This window comes from Channa argus, chromosome 14 (assembly GCF_033026475.1).
Source record: "Channa argus isolate prfri chromosome 14, Channa argus male v1.0, whole genome shotgun sequence".
In the NCBI taxonomy this organism is placed as follows: Eukaryota; Metazoa; Chordata; class Actinopteri; order Anabantiformes; family Channidae; genus Channa; species Channa argus.
Genome location: NC_090210.1, coordinates 16,891,637 through 16,916,649, shown reverse-complemented (window position 1 = coordinate 16,916,649; position 25,013 = coordinate 16,891,637). Strand labels below are relative to the sequence as shown.

General features: G+C 38.8%; 2 protein-coding genes across 4 annotated transcripts; one reads left to right on the top strand and one right to left on the bottom strand.

Annotated features, from left to right (window-relative positions):
• Window positions 1-1,518: 1,518 nt before the first annotated feature.
• On the bottom strand, window positions 1,519-21,452 carry myom1a (myomesin 1a (skelemin)). Of its 2 annotated transcripts, none has more exons than XM_067475661.1 (37): window positions 21,284-21,452; window positions 19,876-20,053; window positions 16,476-16,616; window positions 16,125-16,311; window positions 15,847-16,004; window positions 15,541-15,633; window positions 15,299-15,387; window positions 15,003-15,047; window positions 14,209-14,370; window positions 13,920-14,081; window positions 13,330-13,471; window positions 13,023-13,222; window positions 12,876-12,932; window positions 12,201-12,325; window positions 11,225-11,408; window positions 10,947-11,121; window positions 10,575-10,696; window positions 9,370-9,566; window positions 9,055-9,181; window positions 8,469-8,653; window positions 8,224-8,338; window positions 7,847-8,003; window positions 7,628-7,734; window positions 7,309-7,353; window positions 6,980-7,116; window positions 6,703-6,847; window positions 6,422-6,481; window positions 6,232-6,299; window positions 5,981-6,106; window positions 4,887-4,974; window positions 4,744-4,782; window positions 4,436-4,541; window positions 2,777-2,940; window positions 2,651-2,687; window positions 2,398-2,420; window positions 2,054-2,109; window positions 1,519-1,906 (listed from the first exon to the last, which is right to left on the bottom strand). In XM_067475661.1, the coding sequence occupies exons 2-37, from the start codon at window positions 20,031-20,033 to the stop codon at window positions 1,637-1,639; spliced, it is 4,452 nt and encodes a 1,483-aa protein (XP_067331762.1). In that variant the 5' UTR covers window positions 20,034-20,053; window positions 21,284-21,452; the 3' UTR covers window positions 1,519-1,636. The 2 variants fall into 2 exon arrangements, with proteins under 2 accessions (XP_067331762.1, XP_067331761.1); XM_067475660.1 differs by having other exon boundaries at window positions 19,876-20,088; window positions 21,284-21,451.
• Window positions 21,453-22,120: 668 nt separating this feature from the next.
• Window positions 22,121-25,004, top strand: myl12.2 (myosin, light chain 12, genome duplicate 2). Of its 2 annotated transcripts, XM_067474635.1 has the most exons (5): window positions 22,121-22,235; window positions 23,424-23,633; window positions 23,891-24,052; window positions 24,498-24,593; window positions 24,670-25,004. In XM_067474635.1, exons 2-5 carry the CDS (start codon window positions 23,450-23,452, stop codon window positions 24,696-24,698), a joined length of 471 nt encoding a protein of 156 aa, XP_067330736.1. In that variant the 5' UTR covers window positions 22,121-22,235; window positions 23,424-23,449; the 3' UTR covers window positions 24,699-25,004. The 2 variants fall into 2 exon arrangements, with proteins under 2 accessions (XP_067330736.1, XP_067330735.1); XM_067474634.1 differs by having other exon boundaries at window positions 24,498-25,004.
• Window positions 25,005-25,013: the final 9 nt, after the last annotated feature.

Sequence of the window (25,013 nt, the reverse complement as noted above, 5' to 3'; positions counted from 1 at the left end):
GTCAACTCACCGAGGGAGTAAATGTCTTATTTAAATAAATAATGTGATGTTTGGATATTTTGTCTCCATTATGACCCCCATTTGGGGGGTGAATCGGGGGTGAATCTAGAAATAGTTTATTGTTGGGGGCCAGACTGGACACACACTTCAAATAGGTTGGCACATTTGGAAAATGGTTTAAACGTTTTAAAGTCAAATTTAGAAACCTTTTTGGGAAGAATAGCTGTATATTCTTCTGTTTATAAAGTGTGGAATGTAAAAAACAAAACAAAAAGCCAGATATCTAAATATTCAACCTACTGTAACTCCAAATAGTCATAAACATATAATAACAAACAGCTAGGGAAAGGTAGGGGACAAAATATATGAATATTCCGTAAGTTTAAAGAATAATTAAATGTAATCCATTTATACTCACAGTGATTGGTTTTTACCCCACAAGATTGGTTGTGCTGCAAGTTCTACAGCAGGTGCCTACCACCTTCTCACTCTGGCAGGGGGTGGCACCCAATGGCCAGTCACCCCCCGTCTGGCGCCAAGGACAACACTTCCATATTCTGATTAATGGCAACACTGTCAAAAAAGCTGTTTTCTAATAGGTCATTAATCCTCCAAATACTAAGTCTTTTGAAATTATTCACTTTTGCCGAAGTAATTTTTCTATCAACCAATGACTGTTTAACAAGTTTATTAGCCTACAAGCAGGGCCTCAAAGACTAAACACACTTCTGTTTAAGATGTTTATTAGACTCCAGCCACAGACGAAATACTGCGGGGCAGCCCATCGGCATGTTTCTCTTCTATTGTTCCTGAAAAACAACATTCTTCCCACTTTCAAAACAAAATTCTGACAGTGTCTAATGCTCATTAGATGAGTTTAAGATGAAGACTGCCAATTATGCCTGTACCAGTTTCAACACAGCTGTTGTAGACTGTGTAAGACACTTTGAATAAACTTCTTTGGACATTTATATGTGCACTGTCACGCTTACACAGCTCCGCCTCTCTTACAAACTGTTATAATGATTGATACTTTCTAGTCTGCAAACAAAACATACAACATAGATCCACACAGTACAAGTTAAACTTAACAGTAGTTTATAGACATCCAGAGCTCTTATTAGTGGAACCTGCAGCATATCCCCTGAAACATTTTCCAATTTCTCCCAACACAAAGTACATATAAGATGTTCAAGACATATTTTTCATTTATTTTGACTCCATCTAAACCTCATGGTGATATGGTGTGAGAGATCAAAGGTTACCCAAATGTGATACTGTAATATTATAAGTGTTTTGCTTTTGCTGGCGTTATTGTTGCTTTTGAAAAGAAGGATTAAACCAACTATCTCCCAAACTAGAAATTAACTGCTGATAGTGGCCAGAAGTAACAGACAACATGGCAAGCAACTACAAGCACACAACTATCCCCTCTCCCTGACATTCAGTGTTTACTTCCTTGACTAGCAATGCCCAAAGCTTGTTAGCCCAGCACATGAAAGACACAGGAGAAAGCCGCTGTATTCAGTATTTATTATAACTGCTTAGGTGCACCAGCATGTGCCGGGGTAAAATGCTTTGGAGATAGCTCAGTCGCTTATCTTCACCCTTTTACTTCATCACACCGAATCATCATTTAGTCTTTCTTCTCCTCCTTAGCCTCCTCTTCTTCTGGGTTGTAGACGCTGACTGTGAACTCGCCAGCCTCCGTGCCGTACTTGTTCTTGACAAGGAGAGCGTATTTGCCGGAGTCAGTTGTGGTGACGGTGGCGATGGTGATGCTGGCAAATTTCCCTTGCTCAAACTTCAGTTTGTAGCGTTCGTCAGATACAAGTGGCTTCTCATTCTTCGTCCAGCTCACCTCAGGCACAGGCTCGCCCCAGACATTGCCAGTCAGATTCAGGGACTAAAGAGAAGAAGCAGATTGCACGATTTGATGTATGAAATACAAAACTGGATTTTTCTAGGGATTACATGAGACAGACGACAAATATTGAAAGAAAAAATGGAAGGTCAGACAATGAACATTGCACAGTGAATCTAATTCATTTACCTTGCCCTCCTGGATTGCAACCACATCTGGCAAGCCTCCAACAACACGAGCACGGTCTAAACAAGAAATACCAAGTGAGCCAAGAAGCAAATGGCAACCATCATTCAATACGTGGAGCATTTATGTACAGCATAATATTAGCCTGTTTCTGACATTTATAATTCATTAGTAAGAGAACATATTACAATATGTCCTGTATGGACATTTTATTTGTTCAATCCCTTATTTCAGCAGTGTGGATATTTCATTTCCAAAAAATTAAATTTACACAAATAAGACCAGGATATTAGTAAGTAAAAAAAAAAAAAATCTATTACAACTTAAGTTGCCTCTTAACCACTTACTTCTTTCTGCAATTGCTGCAGCCCTATGGAAGGAAGGGGACAAAGGTTGTCAGACGCATTTTAAAATGATATCACTATCAATTATATCATTTTTCTGAAAATATACAATGCTAGGAAATGTATTCTGAGGACTTTATAGTTTGTAAAAACGTCAAATCTATTTCAGGTTTGTGACAACTATCTGTGTAAACATTCTCTTTAGACATAAGTACACTATGACACAAAGCAAGTATGAAGTCAGCTCTTTACTTACTTGAGCCTCTGGAATTCCTGAAATGCCTCTTCCCATGCTGCACCAGCCAAAAAATTAAATTTCAAGTTAAAGTTAATCAAAGTTAATGGGACATGTTCTCCTTTTGACTTTAACACTTTTACTTACCCTGGCCTGTCAGTTCAAAGACTCTCTTTACACTGCCCTTTCCATCAAAGATGTCCATACTGTATTTCCCCTTGTCCTTTTCAGTGGGCTCATTGATCTTAAGCCAAAGTTGGTCTTCTGTGACTCCAGACTTAACTCTCTCTGAGGCAGCAATCTTATTATCTCTGATGAAGAAATGGGGGATCATAAAAGTACACAGTGAGAAGTGAAAAGCAAGACAAAAATAGGAAAGTTGGTATTACATCTCTGTAAGAGACTTGACACATCCCAGAGGAAAATTTGACTGCTCAAATCTCGGACTTCCACTGCTTGGAGACAAAGTTGCGATTCTTATTTCAGCCTAATTTGGTCTGATATTTTTTTGTTTCCAATATGTTTCTTTAAAAGTTCACAAGGAGAAATATGTGAGAGGGTAGCCATCCTTGAGACAAAAGGCAGACAGCTTTTTTTCCTTTATGGAAGCAATTTTTTTTAGAAACAATGCAACACAACACGTTAAAATCCTCATAAATGGAAGGATTTACTGTAGGGATGTTGTATTATTATAACACATTAGTTTTATGCACCTGATAATGAAGGAAGAAATACACAGTGTATAAGAACTCACATTTTGTTCAATAGTCAGTCTATTATTGCTAATTGTCTTCTCAAAATCACTGGCATGTACTTTAATGCTGATAATTTCGTGTATGCTATATTCTTGTTATTAGTGTGTGACCATGCTGCATCTGTGCTGTAGAATTTGCTAGTAAGACTAGGTTTGTTTTAGTCCTTTGTAATGTTTACTGTCTATTATTGTGTAATTACAATTTTCAATTTAAGCCTCTGTTTTTGGTTTTGTATGAGCCAACAGGATGTTTTTCTGTATTTGTTCTGTTTTTGTTCTATTCTGTGGTTGTTGTGTCTAGAAAGGTTAGGTAAATGAAGAAGTGTATGTATAAGCATATCGATTATGTAATCAATGACATCACATAACTGCCTTTGAAGTGTTTGGCTTTGAAGTTTGCCTAGTCAGTTGTCAGGGAAACAATGTTTAGTTTATTTATTTTTGTTTTTAGCTATTGGAGCTAAAACTTACAGCTATTGGTGCTAAAAGGTAGTAGTGGAAAGTTGAGTGTGTAGCTGTGGAGGGACATGGTTTCTTACCATGTTCTGTGGAATATTTTTATAGAACGTGTTTGTGGACTTTATTGGTCCTTGTCTCAATGTTTTCTTTGTTATGAGCTCAATTATGGAATATGGAATTCAATAAATGTTCAGTGCTTGTTTTACAGCGATCTCTGGAGTCGATCATTTTTCGACCACCAGACATGAGTTAGCCTGCTTCTACAGTTTCATTACATTTTCTTTCTTTTGTGTTGTACTAGATTGGTATGTATTGTTTTGTTATTTTATTTAACATATAACTCCTAACCTTTACAGAGACTGCAGATGTAAATTAGTCTTCTAGCTGAATCTGAGACATTTACGTCATTGTGTTGTTTTAATGTGTGCTGCCCCTAAAAAATAAAGTACAGCAAAGCAAATATAATTTGTTATTGATCGAATATTTCACTTTAGTTACTGGGATCTTTTATGAGCAATCACACAGAAAGTCTGCATGAGTATGAAGTCAGTGTGGCTTTATATACAATAAGGTCATGGATTAATTTTGCATACTTTTGGAGCCAACCAACGCGCAGGTCCTCATTGTAATGTGTGACCGTGGAATAGAGGATGATGCCATGCTCAGTGCTGCGGACTTTGATTTCACTGGATGAGTTGGCTGAAAAGACAAAACCAATAAGCAGGCATTTTTATACATACCATGGAAACCATATAAAGAATAAAGTAGTTAAAGTTCCTTCTGTTATTTGTTTGTGCTGAGGGAACAAATTGTAAATAACCAAATTCTGCCTCTCCCTGTGGTTTTCTTTAATGTGTGGCGCTTCATTACTGCTTAGTGACTGTGAAGTTTAATGACTCACCAATAACTCTGAACAGCTCATTCATCACAGCCTGGTATCCTGGGGAAAAGAAGAGAAGAGCAATTAATGCCACATACACTAATATCACCATTTTGTTTTTTTAAACTAACAGCACTTATTTTATACATTAAAAATTTAACTACCTGCATCCGTCATATTGAAAGTGCTCTTATCGTGGCCTCTGTCATCTTTCAGGAAAACCTCATAAATACCTGCATCCTTCTTGCAGATCTGTAGATTGAGGCAAAAGCGAATTTACGTTCCTTGAGACAACATAAGGTATTTTATACCTTATATATCAAACTATATATTCTTGGGACAGTTAACAGACGAACAGCCAGACAGAGACCAGCTAGATCAAGGCAAGCTCTCTCCTGCCCAGAATGCAGCAGGTGTTATAAAAAAAAACTTTAAAGAGGTAAGACAAGGACGACACATGGAGAAATTATTAAGCATCAACTTATGCCAGCAAAGATTATGTCCAGACTTTGGGTCTTGTTGGCAAGGGAACTTCATCTGCAGGTGGCTTTTTTTCTGTCTTTTACATTCTGTCTCTCTTGCTTAATAACCAACTGTGAATTAGAAAGATAACCCAGGTATTGCAAGTGTGAATGACAGGAGTTGCGATGAACAGGTCGCCTCTCCTGAGCTCATGCAATAACACCAACCCTCTCTATGTGAGTAATGTTTATGCTGTTTTAATATAATGGTACCCTGAAATAAAAATATAACTTCACTGGCAGTGACTGACACCACATTCATATCCCCAAAATGCACAGCTTTCCAGGGTCTGAGTATGAGGTCCAGATGAGTTAAATTGAATTTAGTGTTGGAAATGAATGAATGAATAACACTGATAACCCATAAACTGCATTTGCAATATGAGGTCAGACATTACATTATAAACAGGATGTAACATGTAAGTCTATAATATCAAAATACACTATATCAGAAAGATAATTAAAAGTAAAATTCCGTTGTACCCAGTGTGTCAACTTTGATTCCCAATGACCACATGCTGACTCCCGCAGCACTACAGCAGAAGGAGGGGGAGGAATGTTTTGAAAAGTGTTTCATCATTTATGATTCTGTGTGTCAGAAAAGGATGGTTGGGAGGACAGCATTGAGCCTATAGCTCTACAACACAAGCATTGCTGCGTTTGAAGCATAGCTTTTAGCTCTTTACTCATAACCTCACGACTTTTCACAAAATGTTGCCTCCATCTAATGGGCTGACCTTTCCGATATTAAAGGTCAGAGCTATGTCCTTCCTCTCAATTTTCTTGGCATCCTCATCATCCTCCCCAATTTCGATGCTGTCCTTAGACCAGGTGATCTCAGTCTCAGGTCTGACATTTCCTATCTGTGGAAAAAAAAGAAGACAGAGGGGATTAAGTTGTGTTACCTAAACTGCCCCCACATTTGTGATGCCGCATCTTAAAATAAAACATTTACAGCAGTATAAATATTTATAGTTACTTTCCCTACCTTGCATTTCAACAGCACATCGCATGCTGGTGTAACAGCAAAGTCAAGGTACTCCACAAAGTGAGGACCTGTGAATAGTCAAAGGAAAATAACTAAGGAAGCATACTTACAGAACTCACGGGATAAAAAAGGACAAAAAAATTAATTAAAAACTAAAAAATAAATATGTAGCAGGATTAAGATCGCTTACCTTGTTTCCTGACCCATTCTGCCCTTGCAAATTCTGATTTCTTTTGAAGCTCCCTAAATTCTGAATAACAGCAAAGAAAACGTAAATGTTAATTGCAGATTACAGTCCTTACAGCAACATCTTTTCCATAACTGTTGGGTGACAAAGAAATTCAAGCAGCAGTAAAGGAAAAGTTGTCTTCTGCTGCCCCTCAGTGGACAACAAAAGCAACACTGCAAAGTAAAGCTGGTGTGGGTTCTTTACTGTCCATTTTTAACATCAATAAAACACAAAGGTCTCACCATCTCCAATGAGCACCAGACTGGTTGTACCCTTAGCCTTGCCATCTACCAGGTTAAAGGTGAATGTTCCCTCATCAGTGACCTCCAGAGAGTCCATGAACATTTCAATGATGCCAGTGGACTTGTCAAAGTTCATTGTGTATTTCTGGAATCATTAAAAAGCATAAAGCAAAACCAAACCCCAACCCAATAATTGTAATTAGTGTGTGCAAGATGTATAAGGAAAGACATATGAAACAACATGAATAAGAGTGACAAGCTACCGTTTGATTCTTACCTTTCCCTGAGTAATAATGACATCATTAAAGACATAATCCACTTGGCATGCAGACGTGCATTTCTCCACCTGAGTCCAGAATCGCACGCGACCCTTCTCAAGCAACTCCAGGGCCATTTCATTCTTGAAGGGAATAACTGCAGAACACCATAATTTTAAAAACTCTTGAGCAACCAACTTCACATTTTCTTTTATACGTGGAGCCTAAATAACCATGGGCTGATGTCTATAATATCTTGTAGTCTTGCTGAGTAAAGTGGTTTATATTATTACAATAAGTAACAAAGACAATGTGGTATTGGTTGTTGGTGGTTTAGTGGGATATTCACCAGGGAATTTGTGGTCATGGCTGATATCCAGAAGACGCTTGATACCTGTCAAACAACAGAAATATGGTGACTTTCATGGACTGTGCAAAACCCTTTAGTATCACTGCTAGTTCTACAGTTTTTTTCTCTTTTGACTGTACTTGGGAAAGCTTTATCATTAATCATTATTTTTTATCATACCAACTATCAGATAAGTAGCTGTTGAAACAGGATAACAGACAGGAGCCCCCCTCACACCTTATGTCACACAAACATGAAACAACTGAATCAAGTTTCAGACACACAGCCGCAGAGACGCCAGGACTTTAGACTTACTCACCCTCCTCAGTGAGTGTGTAGCTGGAGGAGATGCCATCGGTGTTGGTGACCATACAGGAGAAGGTGCCAAGATCTTCCAGGGAGAGATTATTAAAGATAGCTCTTGACCTGCAGACAAGGACACGTGGAAACAACAGGTGAGCAGGAGCAATCACATCAGCTGAATCATTCAGGTCCTGGGATGCTGCCATGACACGCTAGGAACTCATATGACACTTACTTGCCCCGTTCCTTAACAATGGTCAGGCGTGAGGTGTCTGTGATTTCCTGGTAGTTCTTGGACCAAACAAACTCAGAGTCTGCCTTCATCTCAGAGCATTCAAAGACCATAGACATGACACCATCATCATCAACATCTACATAAATGTCTTTGGTGCCTGAGGAAGAGAGAGTAAATTGTTACTGTTTGTGTGTGAGTGTGTGTACGTGTGTGCACGCGCACGCATGTGCATCATCATTACATTACACAATTCAGCCGGATTTTAGTTATTATAAGCTATCAGCCACTTTTCTGCTATATAAAATGTCAAGTCATGTGTCAGTAATGAAGCCATATGACTGACTCTTCCAGACCTTTCCATATTTAGGAAAACTCACCAGGGCGAGTCTGGGCCAGGATTGGACCTAAGATGGCAGAGGGTTTTCCAACTCCAGCAAGATTCTGAGCACGCACCTGGAAGACGTAGGCTGTACCAGCCTTCAGCCCAGTCACCTTAATGAGCACATAAGGAGTCAGAAAGGAGGGACACTTATTATGTTGCATGAGTAATCCACATGAAAATAACACAGGAAGGATCCCGTTGAAACCACAATTCAAAATACACTGCATCCATTTTCTTCACCTTCATATATTTCGACTTGTTGACTTTCTCATGGACTGCCTTCCAGCCCTCCTCTCCAGCAGAGGCCTCCTTGACATCCAAATAATAGCCATTGACAGGAGTGCGGCCATCAAACACAGGTGGCTCCCACAGGACCACAACTGAGGTGTCACGAACCTCGAGCACATGAAGACCGACAGGACCACCTTATGGAAACAGACGGAGGGGAGTTTAGTCTTTCCCTGACATTCTAAAGGATAGAGTTATTTAAATAGAGCTGGTATCACTTTTGAGTTCCCACATATTACTGCCCATGTTTAAAAAAAATGTTACATACATTATTTACACTTAATGAGCATTTGATAGGAAGAATACAAACAGTTTTTATATGTAACTCCATAACTACATTTAAGGGATAATGTGCACTTTCTGTGTTGTTTACAAATAGAAGATGATGGAAATTTTATTGAGATATAGTCCAAGTTGCCTTATTTTGTTAATGTTTCAAATACAGAAATGCATTTTATTATAAAATGTGTTGAGACAATTTAAATAAATGTTGCCTTGATTTCTGGGACAATATTGTCTGTCTAATGTTATCCTGTACCTGGCACAGTAATGGTCCACTCCTTGCACTCCAGAGGTGCACTGGGCACAGAGGCATTACTCACACCTGCCATGTTCACAGCACGCACTTGAAACTCATAGAAGACGTTCTCCTTCAGGTTCTCAGCCTAAAGAAAACCAATGTAGATTATGAGAAGTTATTTTTAAAATTTTCAGGCAGGTAATCATAAAAGCAGAGCAGATAATATCATTTGTTTACAATCACACTGTAACTTGTCTTACTATTTTCAGTCATGAAAAAGACTTTAAATCAAAATTTAAAACGATAATCTTTAACTCTGGCGAAAGAACTTACTTTATAAGTGGTAGTCGTCAGTGCCTTGAGGTTCAATTCACGCCATTTTCCAACAACGTTGCCCTTCACTGTCCTGTAGTCCACAAAGTATCCCCTGATATCTGCACCTCCATTGTTAGCAGGCTCGGACCAGCCCAGCACCATGTAGTCCTTGACTGCCTCCAGCAAGGTTACACCAGTAGGCTTCGAAGGGACGGCTAAAAATAAAGCAAGTAAGCTGATGAGCATTTATTTGTGCGAAAAAGAAGTGTGTTCAAGAAAACATTTAAACTTCATATATTTAGATTTACTTTGATGAAAAAAATCTGTCCTATGTCTCAACACATTGTCCTGACACTCTCCACACACTTAGTGGTCATTAGTGTTAAGATATCTCACTAATTAGGTGCTATAGTTGAACATGCTACATGCTTTGTGCACATACATAAACACACTCTGTGAAGTCCTCCGAATGGATGAAGTACTTACATTCAAGAGGAGAAGCAGGATAGCTTTGATGCTAAGAAAGTCTTTGAAGCCAGACGAGACTGTCATTAGGTTCATGCTCTTTAAGAACACAGTGTTTTAGCCTTCACCTCGGCCATGCATTAAGAGGCATCCCTGAAGAGTTATCAAACAGCAAAACAAAACTTGAGCAAAAACCACATTTATAGAGAAACTACATACAGTAAGCTACACAAAGGAAAATCCATGTAAAATGGGATCTAATTTGTTATTTAATCATGTCAATCATGAATTTAAGAATGAGCAGAGTGACAAAAAATACTTAGTTAGTTAGTAATGGACAAGTTTTCAAATATAAATATATGTCACTTGTATTAATGAAACTGGTGTAAATAAAGAAGAGGAGGTATCGGAGCAGCGAGCTATGCAAAGCAAAATGTTAGAGAATTTGTGCTGTGTAAAGTTAGAATAATATTTAAAGATTTTTGGTAAAGGAAAAGGGCTGATGAATGTTAACAAGGTCCATGAACAAAGATGAGTTACTGTAGGATAAACTCACGGCTCAGTGGCAAGGGGCAGAGGGCTTCAGGTCATGTATGTGAATCTGCTGAGCTATGAATTTAAAGCAGGTCTTACTAAAACAAATTGATCCTTCCCTGCATAAATACATTTTTAAAATAGCTTGGAGGATGGAGCAGAGGGAAAAAGCTTGCATGCTACAGGCAAAGCAAATAATGATGAGTTTTGATAAGAACACTCACAGACAGCAGCTTTCACAACCAGTGGCTCAGAATTGGGGGAGCTCTGGCTGTATCCAGCAGCATTGACGGCTTTTACCTTGAACACGTAGTTCAGCCCTGTGATCAGGCCATGGCACACAAACCTGAAAAAAATGGCACGAAGGCAAGGATTCTTATTATAAATATAGTTTCACAAGGATTAAACATTTCCCAATAATATACCTTGTTAGGGGCTACTGTACAGTACAGCCTCATTAGTCAGTGATAGCATGTTACTGTAGTGACCATTAATGTTAAAAAACTCTGGACAGATATTTCTCTGAATGATTTATCTATTTGTTTTATCATTTTGTTTTATGCTGGAACTGAATGAATTCTTATAACTGTACTTACCTGGTCTGCTTGACAGGTTTGTTGTTGCAAGGCATCCAGACATCGGTGCCCACCACACTACATTCAATATAGTAGCCGACCAGGTGTTTGACATCCTTAGAAGCCCCCCAGGAGACTACCACTGAGGTGGCAGTGTTTCTAGTGACCACAGGGTTGCCTGGAGCAGAGGGCAGGTCTGTTGAGAAAGAAACAAATAAACGAAGAGTAATTACAGTTAACGGGCAGGAAATCTTTTGGCAGCAGCTGTCCTGATGTATTTGCAGGGCTTGCTGGCTCACCTAGTTTATCTCCGACAGTAATTTCTCCGGTGGATACAGACGACTCGCCGACTCCGGCGGAGTTGCAGCAGCGCACACGGAAGCTGTAAGATTTTCCCTCTGCCAGGTCAAACAGGGCATAGCGGGGAGACTTCACTGGCATACCAGTGTTCACCCTGTGCCAGGTGTCTGTCCCTGAAATACACTGGAGTTGACAAACGGCAAGAGACACGTCAGAGAGACAACAGAAGACAGTTAACAGTAGTCACTGGTGTCTGACAGCTGAAATTTAAAACAAATGTCAAAGGGAAGGAATGAGTGGGTTCAAACCTCCGTGTTGGTCCTGACATATCAGATGTACTTCAATTTAACTCAAGTTCTCCAAGAGTTCAATATGTAAAGCAATGGTTCCCAGGTTTGTGATCCATTCGACAGAAGAAATGTGTAATTGCATGGATTACATTTGTCTTTTGGTTTAAAAAAAATCATTCACATAGCACTTTTTAGAGGCATGCATGGGATTCACCTTACTACTTCAATGTGAGTAATGTAAATCTGGAGCAGCAGAATTGCGTTTTTCTATATTTCCTCTTTTAGGGGCATTTCCTAAACCCAAGGTTAAAAACGAATGAATTAAATTAATTAGAATTAGAATTCAAGCAGTGGTTTAAGAGTAGCAGTAGTGGTTTTTTACAAGAGTGATTAGATACTAGTGTTTAAAAAAACCTTCCTTATTAAGTATGTTATGTAATATACTAATAATGTATATTTAATACTATAACATATGCAATACCAATGTATTGCATTTAATATTGTCAATGTATATTTTTATCAATATAATAACACAATTAAAAAAAAGAAAAAAATACTATTACAATACCTTAAAGCCCAATACCTTAAATTTGCATGTCTTAAGCTGCAAAGTTAGCAGTCTCATCATGTAACTGTTAATGGTAAATACTGTTACTCCATTTTCATGTTATCTATTTCTCCTCACCTTCTCAATGTAGTACATGACTCCTTCATGACCTCTCTGGATGGGAGGCTTCCAGGCGAGCACCACGTAGCTCTTGGTTGCCTCGGTAACCACAACATCAGTGGGTTCTCCAGGGATCTCGCCAACTGCAGAAGTGAGAGGAAGTTTACATTATCTGGAGAAAGTAACTTTTACTGGATTCTTTAGTTAGTTAGTGGTGAGCCTCTTCTGAACCATTTAAAAGTGAATATCTCTTCACCACTGCTAGTGCAGTTCAATTAGCAATTTTACAGGAGGCTTTGACAGCACCTTTGTACCTTAGGTTTAGATTAGTGGAACATATTTCTACAAAAAATATATAATATTAAAAGTTACATACTGATGGCACAAGTCAGTTGGGCTAGGCATTTTCTGTATCAATGTCAATATGATACAAATACCAACAAATACAAAAAACATTTTTTTTTTATATCTTAGTTTGAGCAATGGACATACAACTGGCATATCTCCTTATTTAGATGTAGTAGTAGTGCCTTACACTGTATGATTATGAAATGCAGAGAGTCAGAATAAAATACTATTAACTACTGACACATTTGAAAATTAATTTTCTATATTACTAATTCATGTTATATCATGATTCCAAATTTATTTCCTTCCTTCTATTGTCTTAAACTTTTATTGATACTCCCATACCAGTGGAATCCTCCTCTGTGAACCTAATCATTCCAGTCCAGGGAGCTGAGGGTCCAGCTGTTGGTATAAAAAATAATAATTACATTTAAAAGTGTCATTGCTGTCTAGTTCTAGCTTATCAGCAGAACAATGGTGTGGGTCTCTTACCTCTGAGACGAGCCCTGTCGGAGGGATCCATGGCAATCACGGGCTCGGAGACACGAGATGGATGGCTGACTCCTTCCTTGTTCAAGGCTCGCACCCTGAAGATGTAAGAACGCCCCTCCACCAGTCCTGTAACAGGGAAGCGAGCGAACTTCACTGGGCTTTCATTACACTGAGCCCAGTGGTGGGTGCCCACCTCACACCTATCAACACAAAACACGTAAGTCACATCTGTGAACATCACAAATGATACTGTAAGACAGTTATCACTTATTATCATCTGGTGTATGGCAGAAGACTGTAAAACAACTTGTCAATGTAGTATCCCAGAATGGGGCTGCTGCCTTCCACCGCTGGCTGCTTCCAGGTCACCACCACATAATCCTTATTCGCATCATGACAATGCACATCCAGAGGGGCTACAGGAGCCCCTTCTACCTCTACATCAGCATCTGAAATTGCAAGACACACACACACACGTGAGTAGTGCTGTTTCTAAATAAAGGCAGAACTCCATTACAAACTCAGCTTCCATTTTCTGACCTACTTATACTCTCATATGAGAGTGTGTGTGTGTGTGTGTGTGTGTGTGTGTGTGGCTGCCCTGTCTAGGACATATTAGTTCATATCTTAGTAACACTGAACATGGATTCTGAACATTGTCTCTTGTTCATTAACCCACTCTCCACTCTCTGCTGTGACTTTTCTGAAATGCAGACAGATATAGAGGCAACATTCCTCAGAGGAAACCAAACACCTTAGAACAAGTGTTGAACAGTTCCCGTTTATTTTTGGAATTGTAATGTGTACTTTGCGTGTAACACTGTTGTTTTCAGCACAATACAAAGCAAAACAAACAAACAAAATTTTTTAATGAAATCTCTAGCTGATGCACTTTACCTCTGACATATACATAAGCCGAGTGAGTTTCAAAGCCAGATTTGGTGTTGACGCGCAGGGTGTACAGGCCCTCATCTTCCTTGTTAAGGTGGACAAGAGTCAGTGTAGCACGTTCCCCAGACCAGTGGGTGTGAACCCATTTAGAGGGCTTCAAGGGCACATCTGAGGGGAGACGTTAGCGATAGAGGTGCAACTGTGTACATATAGTGGATAAATTCTTATAATGATAAAATATAGTATATATTTTATGAAGGTACATTTTACAGTTCTGCTTTGTTCTTCTACGTACAGTTTCTGTACCACACAACTTCGGGCTGGTATTTCTTTACAGTTGGATAGATGATGACCCTACAGCCCAGACTCAATGTCTCGCCTTCGCGACCAAAAGCCACTTCAAATTTGTCAATGATGGTGGTCTCAAAGGTAACACCATACTCAGGGCTGAAAGCATCTGTGGAGGTAAGTGCAAAAAAAAATCCAAATAAAAAAACCCCAACACAGGTCAACACTACAGTAATGTAAACTTAAGAAGCCATGAAAGGATACACTTGGATTATATGTAGCTCTTAATCCTACGACACGCGCTTGTCCATTTCCACATTCAGCGCACACTCAGTCATTTGGAGTTGTGTTTCTGACCAGCTGGGAAATGTGAGCCCAATATTCACTCTCTGTTTAGTTCTGTTTTAGTCTTCACCATCTCATAAGGGAAATATCTGTTTAGCTGCTAACTGCTCCGCTGTGTGTTCACTAGTGTGTTGCTAAGTGTCTGCCCTTCGTAGCAAGACAGTTAGGATTCATCACAGCAAATAGCTGCTGGCTGGGTGTTACATTAAGGAAGCAAAGTAAAGGAAAAAACAAAACTGCAGGCCAAAAATGCCAAAACAATAACGTAAAGATGCCAAATTACTTCATAGAGCTGAAGGAACTGCAAAGCTAAGTGATAATTCTCTGCGGGTTCAACACTATGAATGGCCCCTCTTAGTTTTTCCAGTGTTAATAATAAAATTAGTGCAGCTTTGTGGAGCATTCTTTCGTAACATTTCATATGAAAAGAAGGTTTCCTCATTTAAAGTGACTCACGTGGCTTAGGGTCAAGTGGGCCGGCTTCCTCGCCTTCTTGGAACCCTAAAGAGAAATATATCAGTCAGTAAACATAGGTAAAAGTAACAAAAGAGTTTTAAAATACATATTTAATGTGACAAAGATATGATAAACTGTAAAGAAGAAGAGCTGTGGGATTTTTCCTGCAGTCAAATATGTCCTACTGAAGCTGTTTTACTCTAAAAATCTAAAAAACACTCTACCAGACACAACTGGACTCTGGACTGTTATAATGCTACTATCTAAAATGCAGAGATAGAGGGGCCAATACCTACTTTTGACAACAACAGTAGCCATGAAAGAAGCCTCCCCTTTCACATTGAGGGCAGAGATATGATACTGGGCAGTGTCAAAGAAATCACAGCTGAAAAATACAATATGCAGACATGATGAATGACCAGCATCCCCTTGGCAGCACCCTGCAAAAATACTTTTTAAAATAAAACATTCGGCTTGGAGTAACGTGCATTTTGGGCAGATCTCAGTAACTCTCAGGCCCAGCAGCGTGATTACCTACTTCTTTATCTCCAGGGAGTGCACATTGTAATTGCTCTCCACTGAGTACTTCTCGGGGTGGGCCTTGACATCAATGAGTACATTGTTTTTGTACCTTGAAGACGTAAAAAACAAAAAAACAGCTGGTTTATTTTTACTGTTCTGCTTGTGAGTGTGTGTGTGTGAGAGTGTTAAGACTGCAGAAAATAAACTTTGCTGATGGATGAAAACATCTTTATGACAAATACATGACAACACATGAGCAATCGCCTCTTTTATCCTGTGAGTTAAAGAAGATGGGGACCACTAAACTTGGATCCTATCTTACCAAGCGACCCTGGGTTTGGGCCACCCGGCCACAGTGCAGTACAGCTTGACACTCTTGCCCTCCCAGACAGTTTGTCCACGGGGCTTGCTGATAAACTCTGGAGGGTGTGTCAGGCTGTCTGGGTTCATTTTCTTACGAAACTCTGCCCACTCGTCCATCTACAGAACGAGAGAGTGAAGCCAGATTCTAATATTCAGATCACAACTGAGACATTAGCCCATCTGAAATTGGCATGATCATATCAAAGAAAATCCATAAAGATCCCTAATGGAATTTACCGTCCTGCCTAGTTCTAGGCGTTCAGCTGATTCCCTGATATGAGTTGTTCTGCTTTTCTTCTCCACCTTAACATCCACAGACTCCCTGGCCTCCCTGACAAATAGGTTTCTCATGGCCACATAGTTAATTCCCTCTTCTGTAACCTCCTCTTCTTGGGCCTCCATTAGCCGTCGAACCACATCATGACTGGGACAGAAAAAAAGCACAACAGAAGAGGAAAACATCCTTAAAACAGATCCTACTTATATGATACCATGTTGATACTAAAGTAATTGTAGTAAAATGTGCATAATCAGTGGTATTGATTGTCTTTAGATGAATGATTATGTGTTTCCAGTTTCCTCACTCACTCAGCTCTAAACACGGGAATAACATAGCCAATAATTTCTTTGTCCTTGTCCATTGCCAGATAGGTGCGTTTGGCTCTCTTAGGTAGTGGGCTCAGTTTCACCTCCTCCCGCCCTTTCTTTGTCTTGACAGAGGTCTTCACGCTTAAGACAAAGAGACAACAGACAACCATTACATCACTTTTCATAGAGCAAATCAATCAAAGCCTAAAACCAACAATGGATTTTTTCTGTGTTATCCACAGTGTCACTGACCTTGAATGTGTCCAAAAAATCTTGGAAACACATTAGCATTTATCACATATATGTATTGTGTTTGATGCTATTGCTGTAAATAGTAATTGCAGCTATATGTATCTACACAATAAAAAACAGGATTCTGAAAATGACATTACTCTTTAATACTGATTTTCAACATTCCTGATTTTAAAACTATTTATTATTGCCCTGTTAAAAAGAGCATTGTGTTTAAAGGGAACAAATAGGCTTTAAGCCGAGACGTACGGACAATGAAGGTCAGAAACTGTCACAAGATACCAATTTAAAAACAAAAAATATCTGTTTCTTATCAAAAAAGCCAAATGATATTGACAATAAGTCACATTTGAAAAGAAATACAGTCCATGACCCATTTTTTTGGTACACCAATAAATCATATGGTAGTGTTATACAACAGCCTTGCAAAAACCTTCATGTGTTTAATTTTGTTGAAACATTCAAAATTGTAGAGCAGCACATTAACTATATTACATTACAAAAAGAGGTGTTTTAACATTTTGTTTGCAAATTAATATTAAATAGGGTAGACTAAATACTGTGTTGGCTTTAGCTAGGGGTGACTGAACATAAGTACCACGATTCTTTGTAATAACAGGAAAATGTGATGGGAAACCCCTGAACAATGAAAAAAAACCTATATATATCTTAAACATAATCCAACCTGCCTCAGGGCATTTATAAAACTTAAAATAAATATGTTAAATATGTTATTAAATAAAGACACATTCAGAACAAAGTACAGTTACTCAAAAAAGAAAAATGTATTTCTGTCCATCATCTGGGACCTTGACCTACATTACAGTCCGACTCATTGAACTATCAGTCTCTAGGGCCTCCCTTTTGTCTGCTGGGGTTATAAATGGAGCTTGGACTGATGAAAGTGCACACGGATGGAAAGGTTTATTTTAAAGCCTTGCTTTCACTTAGAATCTCTGCCAAAGCTGCCCTCATCTAGTCAACTAGCCTGGAGGAGTAGTACCATAGTATGTCTTTGATAAACTATATTCTATAATGGCAAGGTGAGATCAAGCCCAGCCCAAGTGGAAAGGGCTGAATGCACAGCAGAGAGACGGATAGAGAGAGTATCAGAAGGGATTTCTGCAGTGCAGAGAAGTTTTTTCTACTGCTGACTCACCAGGTGCGCTGAAAGGAAGTCTTTGGTTCAGAAAGTCACAGGCATAAATAGTTTCAGTGCTGAAAAAAAGATTTCAGTTCCTTACATTCTTAGGGGCCACAGTATTTGTCTTGAGTTTTAAGTAACAACAGTACCAATCGGAAACTTTGTATGCGATACATAATTGCTAGCAAGGTCAAACAAAACTGCACTAGAATCAAATGTGAATACTGAACCAAGATCTTTAAATATTAAACATCATCCAGTGTACCATCGTTTACAATTTCATGACTTCCATACAGTGTCTTTACAGTTGGCCCAATTGCAATGTCTCATGTCTACAGAAATAGCTCGGCTGGACATGAATATATCTGGCAGCCATTCACTGTAGCTGAAATTCCTTCCCTGACCCCGTTTAGAAAGCCATCAGGCTTCCAACATGTGCACTGAGCCCTGCAGCTTGAAGAACAAAAGGCACAGTAGGCCATTTACATGCTGATCAACACACAAAGGAGGTCGGTGTTTGCACCAATGTTTAATTAGAGACCACTGGTTTAATGCCTCCACAAGTTCCAGGGACATATCCTGGGATTTGCAAATGATTAGCTCTGCTGCAAAAGTACTGTAGGAAGTTAAGACTTGAATGGTATTAGTCTGAAATCTTATGTTATTGCCTCAATATATTATTATATAGCCTGTTATTTTCTTGATCATTTAGTCTACAAACTATCACACAATAAAAATTTGCTTCACAAATTTCCAAAGTGAAAGCTGAAGTCTTTCATATTTGAGTATTGGTCCATTAGCCAAATAAAGTCAATTAAAACGGGAATTCTTTATACTGGAGAAGCTTTAATGATGTTTTTCTTTGAAGAATGTTTAAAAACATTATGTAAATAAAATTCTACTCTTATTTCACTATTTGTTTCAGCTCAGTGTATAAATGTGTTTGTAATTGTGTATTAATTGGGGTTTACATAGCTGTTTTATCTCCTACTGTTGGGGTGGCTGTAGCTCAGTTGGTAAAGGCAGTGGTCCACGGTACGATCCCTGGTCCTGGCTATGTGTCGAAGCGTCTCTGGGCAAGACACTGAACCCCTAACAGCCCATTCCCATCCCCAGCTGTGCAGTGCCGGTCCAAGCCCGGCAGAAGTTGGGGAGGGTTGCGTCAGGAAGGGCATCCGGCGTAAAAAGTATGCCAAATCAACATGCGGACAATGATCCGCTGTGGCGACCCTGAACTCAGGGATAAACCGAAAAACCCCCATAAATTTGATCTGCTAATGTGAACATTCTTAAGACTTTACATACACATACACACACACACTATGCTGAGTGTGTCTCTTTAAAATAAGCCCACTAGTTTGGGGAAGACATTCTAAACAAAGACAATAGAACAGAAATGTAGACTCTGACTTGACATTTGACTGACTTGAGTGAGTGTTTGATCTAGTGAAATCGTTATTTGACCTGTGTCCTAAAAAAGAACTAAGCATCTTGACTTTCAATTTACATTTAGTCTTTTTATCTAAAGTGACATTGCAAGTGACGAACACACATCAGTAGTGATTTGATTTCAGTGGGCTCAAGGATACTTTGCTACTTGGACAACAGGAGACAGGGATCAAACCAGGAACCCTGTGAATTGTAGACAATCTGCTTTATCTCAAGAGCCACAGTTTTCATTTGCATATGAAAACTTGGGATTAGACTGAAATACCTAAAACTTAATTTACACCTGCTTTATCTGCAAGCATCTTGAAGTGAAAAGTTGCCTTCCTGCCACACCGTCCCGTGCTGTCACAAAAGATGAACCTCCATGTGTAGATGGTGACTGGAAAAGGGGCAGCATATGCTTTTATAAAACACAGCAGCTACAACACACCCTAAGTAAAGTGTTGAATATTTGATAGAGGCCTTGCAGGAATGCTTTCATCACTTGCTGGGCTAGGGAAGCGGCAAGTTTTCAAATACCAACCACTGGAGTCTGCCTCACTCCCATCCTCTTACCGTTGGCTGGAGGTCTTGTAAGTCGTTAACGACTGCTTGCTAACTGATGATTTGGTGCTCAGGTAATAGCTGCTCTCATAGTGCTGCTTCTGCTGCTGCTGCTGCTGCTTCTCCAGCTGCTGATGCTGCTTCTGCGTCACTTGTAATGTTCCTGACATCCTGAGGGCCTCTCCACCAACTTAAAACGACAGACTGTCCGTTACTTTACCAGCTCTGTAAATCAAATCATTGTTATTCTTAAAGATTGATGTCTGCATTGAGGGTTAGCTGAGGGCAGGGACTAGTGATTAGGCATCAGAAAAGGCAACCAAGAATTGGTAACATGGTGTTATGGCTTTTCTCTTTGTGTGAGCAGTTCAAGCATCAGCGCGGGTTAAAATCTAATTCTACTTTGTTAATTGAAGAAGAGGCAGATAGTGAATTAACTCTAGCAGCATCAACTTGTCAATCTTTGTTTTGTGCCTGTATGAAAATTCAAATAATAATCTGCTCTGCAAGTGGAAAACAAATTGTGGTTGGAGATAATCATATTATGATATGACTGATGAGAACACTCACTTGGAAAAGGGTCAAATGTTGCTCTTACAGCCAGTTTGGTAGACATCTCTGCTCATTACTGATTGATTTTCAGATTTACTCAATAGACATTTAAAATGTCAAGAAATAGTCCAAACTGCCCCTTAAAATTCCCTAAAGCCAATGCTGACATATTTAAATGTTTGTTTAGTCCCAATAACAGTGCATGTACCCAAAGTTCAAAAAGACAAAAAGGCAAGATTTTCTAACTTTATTCCAGTTGTTTATCCGGAAATCGAATTATCAACTAATAGTTTCATTCAAATGACAAATGAACAGTTTAGACAGTCCAGAAACATGAAACAACTTGTAATGTCCCATTAGACCCATCATCCTGTCATCAAAACTTATTAAGGTGATTACAAGATCTGCAGTTTATATGCATATTTTCTTAAAGTTAAGTCCCTGAGAAACCCTTGGTGGAGACAGTGTATGCCTCTAAGGGATATAAAATGAAAACTGTAAGCCATTAGGAGCAGAATGCCTAAACATAAACCTGAGTCATGAAAACCTTTTGTTATGATGTAAAGCAAAAGTCAACTGAATTGATCAGCTGTATTTCTTTTAGGATCATTTTTAACGCAATGGCACATGCAGTCATTGTCTACCAGAACATAGGCACAATACTCTGTTAGTATGAGGAGCAATAAAATACATAAATTAAAACACATGATACAAAAATCAATAATAGCTCAAAGTAGGCCTCAGGCCCTACTACTGGTTAATGATTTCAGGATTTAGTAAATGGCATGAGTGTTGATTACATCTTTCTTAGCTGAAGATACATATTTAATAAACAAAATAGTCACTAAAATATATTGAAATCACTTACCCCAAATAAGAATCCACTAATGTACAATGGTGGAAAAGAAGAGAAAGGGTGTATTCCAAAAGTGGCTAAAGTATGTCCGGATCCAGGTGAAGCAGCAGGGTGAGGGGCAGTGGACAGGACAGCAGTCCACAGAACAAAAATAATGCTGCCACTCGGCAGAACTCACAAGACCCCGTCAGGACCTTTTAAGGTTGGAGCAGTTTTAAATTTAGACCATGAGACCAAGAGAAGGACCAGGCGGGGACCTTCTCCCAGACCTGCCCCCCAACCCCCGCTGTGCACAGGGTGAAATGTGGTGATTTCTGGTGTGTGGTGGCAGGTCTGGTAAGTTAGATGAGTTCACAATTGACCTTGTAAAAAAATAAACAGCGCACAAATTTCCCTTCGGGGATTAATAAAGTATCCGCTTTTCTCTAGTTCTCCCAGCTTGTTAGTGACCGATCTCCAGTAATTATTGTCTAATCGAATCAAATTATTCGGGCACCAGTTACCAAAACTGTCATTAACAGATACATTCTTGAGTATCCAAATGACAGTAACAAATAATAGCAGTCATTTATGCACGTTTAAGCAGATCATTTACCATTCACCAAATTGTAACGTTTATAAAGTAGTTGCTGACGCCTGGTGGTGAAACACATCAATAACAGTTTGGTTAAATATAATGAAACAAACAAAATATAAACAAATAATGAAATTACGATTTGTACATGTCTATCCGTGACAATGTAATAATCACCTATGTTTCGAAAAGTATAATCGCAATTCAGTATTATTAGACAATTTTACCAAGTGTAAATAATAAAAGTATGGGTGAACATGGACTTTCCCTGGATGTTGGTTCCGTCCAGCTCGGCTCTGATTGGTCAGTTCAGGAAAGAGGAAATAACACATTAATGTTCCCTCTCATCCTTCCGTGGATGCTGTGATAACTCTGCTGTATTTTTCTAAGGTAGGATTTGTTTTTTTGTTTTTTTTAATCATCTATCTAGTGCTCATAAAGTCTGTTTTAAGCCACGACATGTTTCTATTTTCCCTGCGAATTTACATCGGCTAGCATGCTAAAATTAGCCTGGTCAGTCAGGTATTTAGGTCAGCAGGGGGCTGGCAGAGTTAGCGGATAAACAAACTGTTTTATCCACGTTGTTTGGTGCCACTATAAGACTCAGTGTCGCATATGCAACAAGACATTTGTCCCTTGTTATACAATCAACAATTTTCACACATCCGTAAATATTTGATGGTCATGTATTGCTATCAGCTAATACGTGACAGGGTAATGCTAGCATATTCTGCTGTAACACTGCTACAACCTGTTTTCTCCACGATACATCAATCCACGGATAAACAGCACAATTCAAGACTATGAAGTGTAGAAGTGTTAAATCTGAACTCTCTCGATGGTCCAGTGATTTATAATCTAGACCTGGTCTGAATATGTGCTCCAAGCACTGAACATATTTTGTTTTCACAGGTAACCTAGAAAATAAGTTCCACAGCCCTTAAATTGTGGTTTGAACTGAATTTCTCTAGGCAGTGTGTTCAAGTTTTGACAAGTGGAAGTGGTTTTTATCTAGTATAGGTCAGCTGTGATCTGGATGAGGGGGAAAGCAGTGAAAACAGCCTTTTGTGTGTTTGTGTGTACACAAATAGGATGAAGGTCTCCTGCATCCAAAATGGTGTTTCAAACTGTTACTTCAATCTGCTTGTTAATAAGGTGCAGTTGAAATTTGGGTTTTCAAAAACTAGACCTGACTTATGGCAGTCTGGATGGAGAATATAGTATTTATTTAATTTTCATAAATATTATAAAGGTTTTACAAATATGGAAGTCTGCCCACATTTCACAACGATAATTTGATTTACAATATCAACCTTTGCTCAGTATTGCTAGTTAAGCTATCTTTACTGTCCCTTTGAATGTTTTTAGTTTTCTCTCCTCTGTTTTGTGTTGAATAAATAATCAAGTCAGACACACATATCCATTTGCTGGTATAGATTCTCAAACGTAGATCTTGTAATAAACACCAGCATGAGAACAAGGATGTCTTAAAACAGCACTTTTTTATTGAAGGGGTTGAATTAAAATATTTAAAATCATATTGTCAAGTTTACAGTCTTGATATCATTTGTACTACAGGAGGGGAGGAACTGCTGGCTACAAACATGTCGAGCAAAAGAGCAAAGGGGAAGAACACCAAGAAGCGTCCTCAGCGTGCCACCTCCAATGTGTTTGCTATGTTTGATCAGTCCCAAATCCAGGAGTTTAAAGAGGCTTTCAACATGATCGACCAAAACAGGGATGGCTTTATTGACAAAGAAGACCTTCATGACATGTTGGCTTCATTAGGTAGACATAATATAATTATTTACACATTTCAATATTTCTCTTAAAACTTCAGTTCAGTTCCTTTAATAAATAAAAAAAAGTGACAATAATAACACTTTACTATCAGCTATCGAGAAGAATTAAAATTGATTACAATTTTAGATTGATGTGGATATATAACGAACCCCAAAAATTTATCCAATGTATGTATCCAGCATGAGTTTTAGGCGAGAGCCAGTATATTCAGCCCTCATCGTCCTGAACATTTCTTCTCCCAGGTAAGAACCCCACAGACGATTACCTGGAGGCCATGATGAATGAAGCACCAGGTCCAATAAACTTTACTATGTTCCTGACCATGTTTGGAGAGAAACTGAATGGCACAGATCCTGAAGATGTGATCCGTAATGCTTTTGCCTGCTTTGATGAGGAAGGTACAGGTAAGACAGCTGCAAAGTTTTATTTAATGGTACAGTGGTTCGAATGCAGTTCTCTTTACCAATGCGACACCATTCCCTCATCCTAACCTACAGTACCTTTCAAACTGACCTATCGTTGGAGTTAATAGGAGAGTTGATAGCTTTTAAAAATAGAGACATTGCTCAGAAGACAGTTTGTATACATGATGTATTTGATCTTTCAATATAAACATTACCTAAAAAAAAATATTGAAATTTGCCACAAGATCAAAATGTCAATGAAAGCATTTTATTACATAAAAAATAGGGGAAAAAATGATTAACATCGAGAAACATGTCACACAACCTGGTTCTAAGTCCTTACAGAGGAAGTTTTAGTTTATTGACAAGTGGACTTAATTTGGTGCATTTGTTGAAATGCTAATATCTGTAGCTTGGTATGAATCAAAAATGTCTCCCCCCACAGGTATAATCCAGGAAGAGTACCTGCGGGAGCTGCTCACTACGATGGGAGACAGGTTCACAGATGAAGAAGTGGACGAGCTCTTCCGCGAGGCCCCAATTGACAAGAAAGGCAACTTCAACTATGTAGCATTTACACGTATCTTAAAACATGGTGCAAAAGAAAAAGATGATTAGTGCTGGATTCTGTACAACCTGGTATTGACAGGTATCAAACCACGTTAGAGATGGTTCCATTCCGTTTTCTGGTTCATGACAATGCTACACTGTGGTAAAACCTACGGAAGGTCATTTGTTTAAGCTGCTTGTTGGACCTCTGGACCCACCTCTTTCCCTTAAACCTACACCTAAAGCTCACTTGCACATGTGTAATAACAACACTAAGGGTCTGTAAAAGCTAGTTAAGTGTTTGTAAAGACCCATTTACAGAGCTGTAAAAATAATTAAACATTCTGTGTTATTTCATTTCATTTGTATTTTGTAGGAAATTAAACTTAAAATTGTGTTCTGAGATGATCCA

Excerpts from the sequence above, each read along its gene's own strand:
- myom1a (XM_067475661.1), bottom strand. The coding sequence starts at position 20,033 with ATGTCAGGAACATTACAAGTGACGCAGAAGCAGCATCAGCAGCTGGAG. Across the intron at positions 6,300-6,421 it reads AGAATGGGTCAGGAAACAAG|GTCCTCACTTTGTGGAGTAC; the intron begins GTAAGCGATCTT and ends GACTATTCACAG. Across the intron at positions 2,688-2,776 it reads CTTTGAACTGACAGGCCAGG|CATGGGAAGAGGCATTTCAG; the intron begins GTAAGTAAAAGT and ends TGGCTGGTGCAG.
- myl12.2 (XM_067474634.1), top strand. The coding sequence starts at position 23,450 with ATGTCGAGCAAAAGAGCAAAGGGGAAGAACACCAAGAAGCGTCCTCAG. Across the intron at positions 23,634-23,890 it reads TGACATGTTGGCTTCATTAG|GTAAGAACCCCACAGACGAT; the intron begins GTAGACATAATA and ends TTCTTCTCCCAG. Across the intron at positions 24,053-24,497 it reads CTTTGATGAGGAAGGTACAG|GTATAATCCAGGAAGAGTAC; the intron begins GTAAGACAGCTG and ends CTCCCCCCACAG.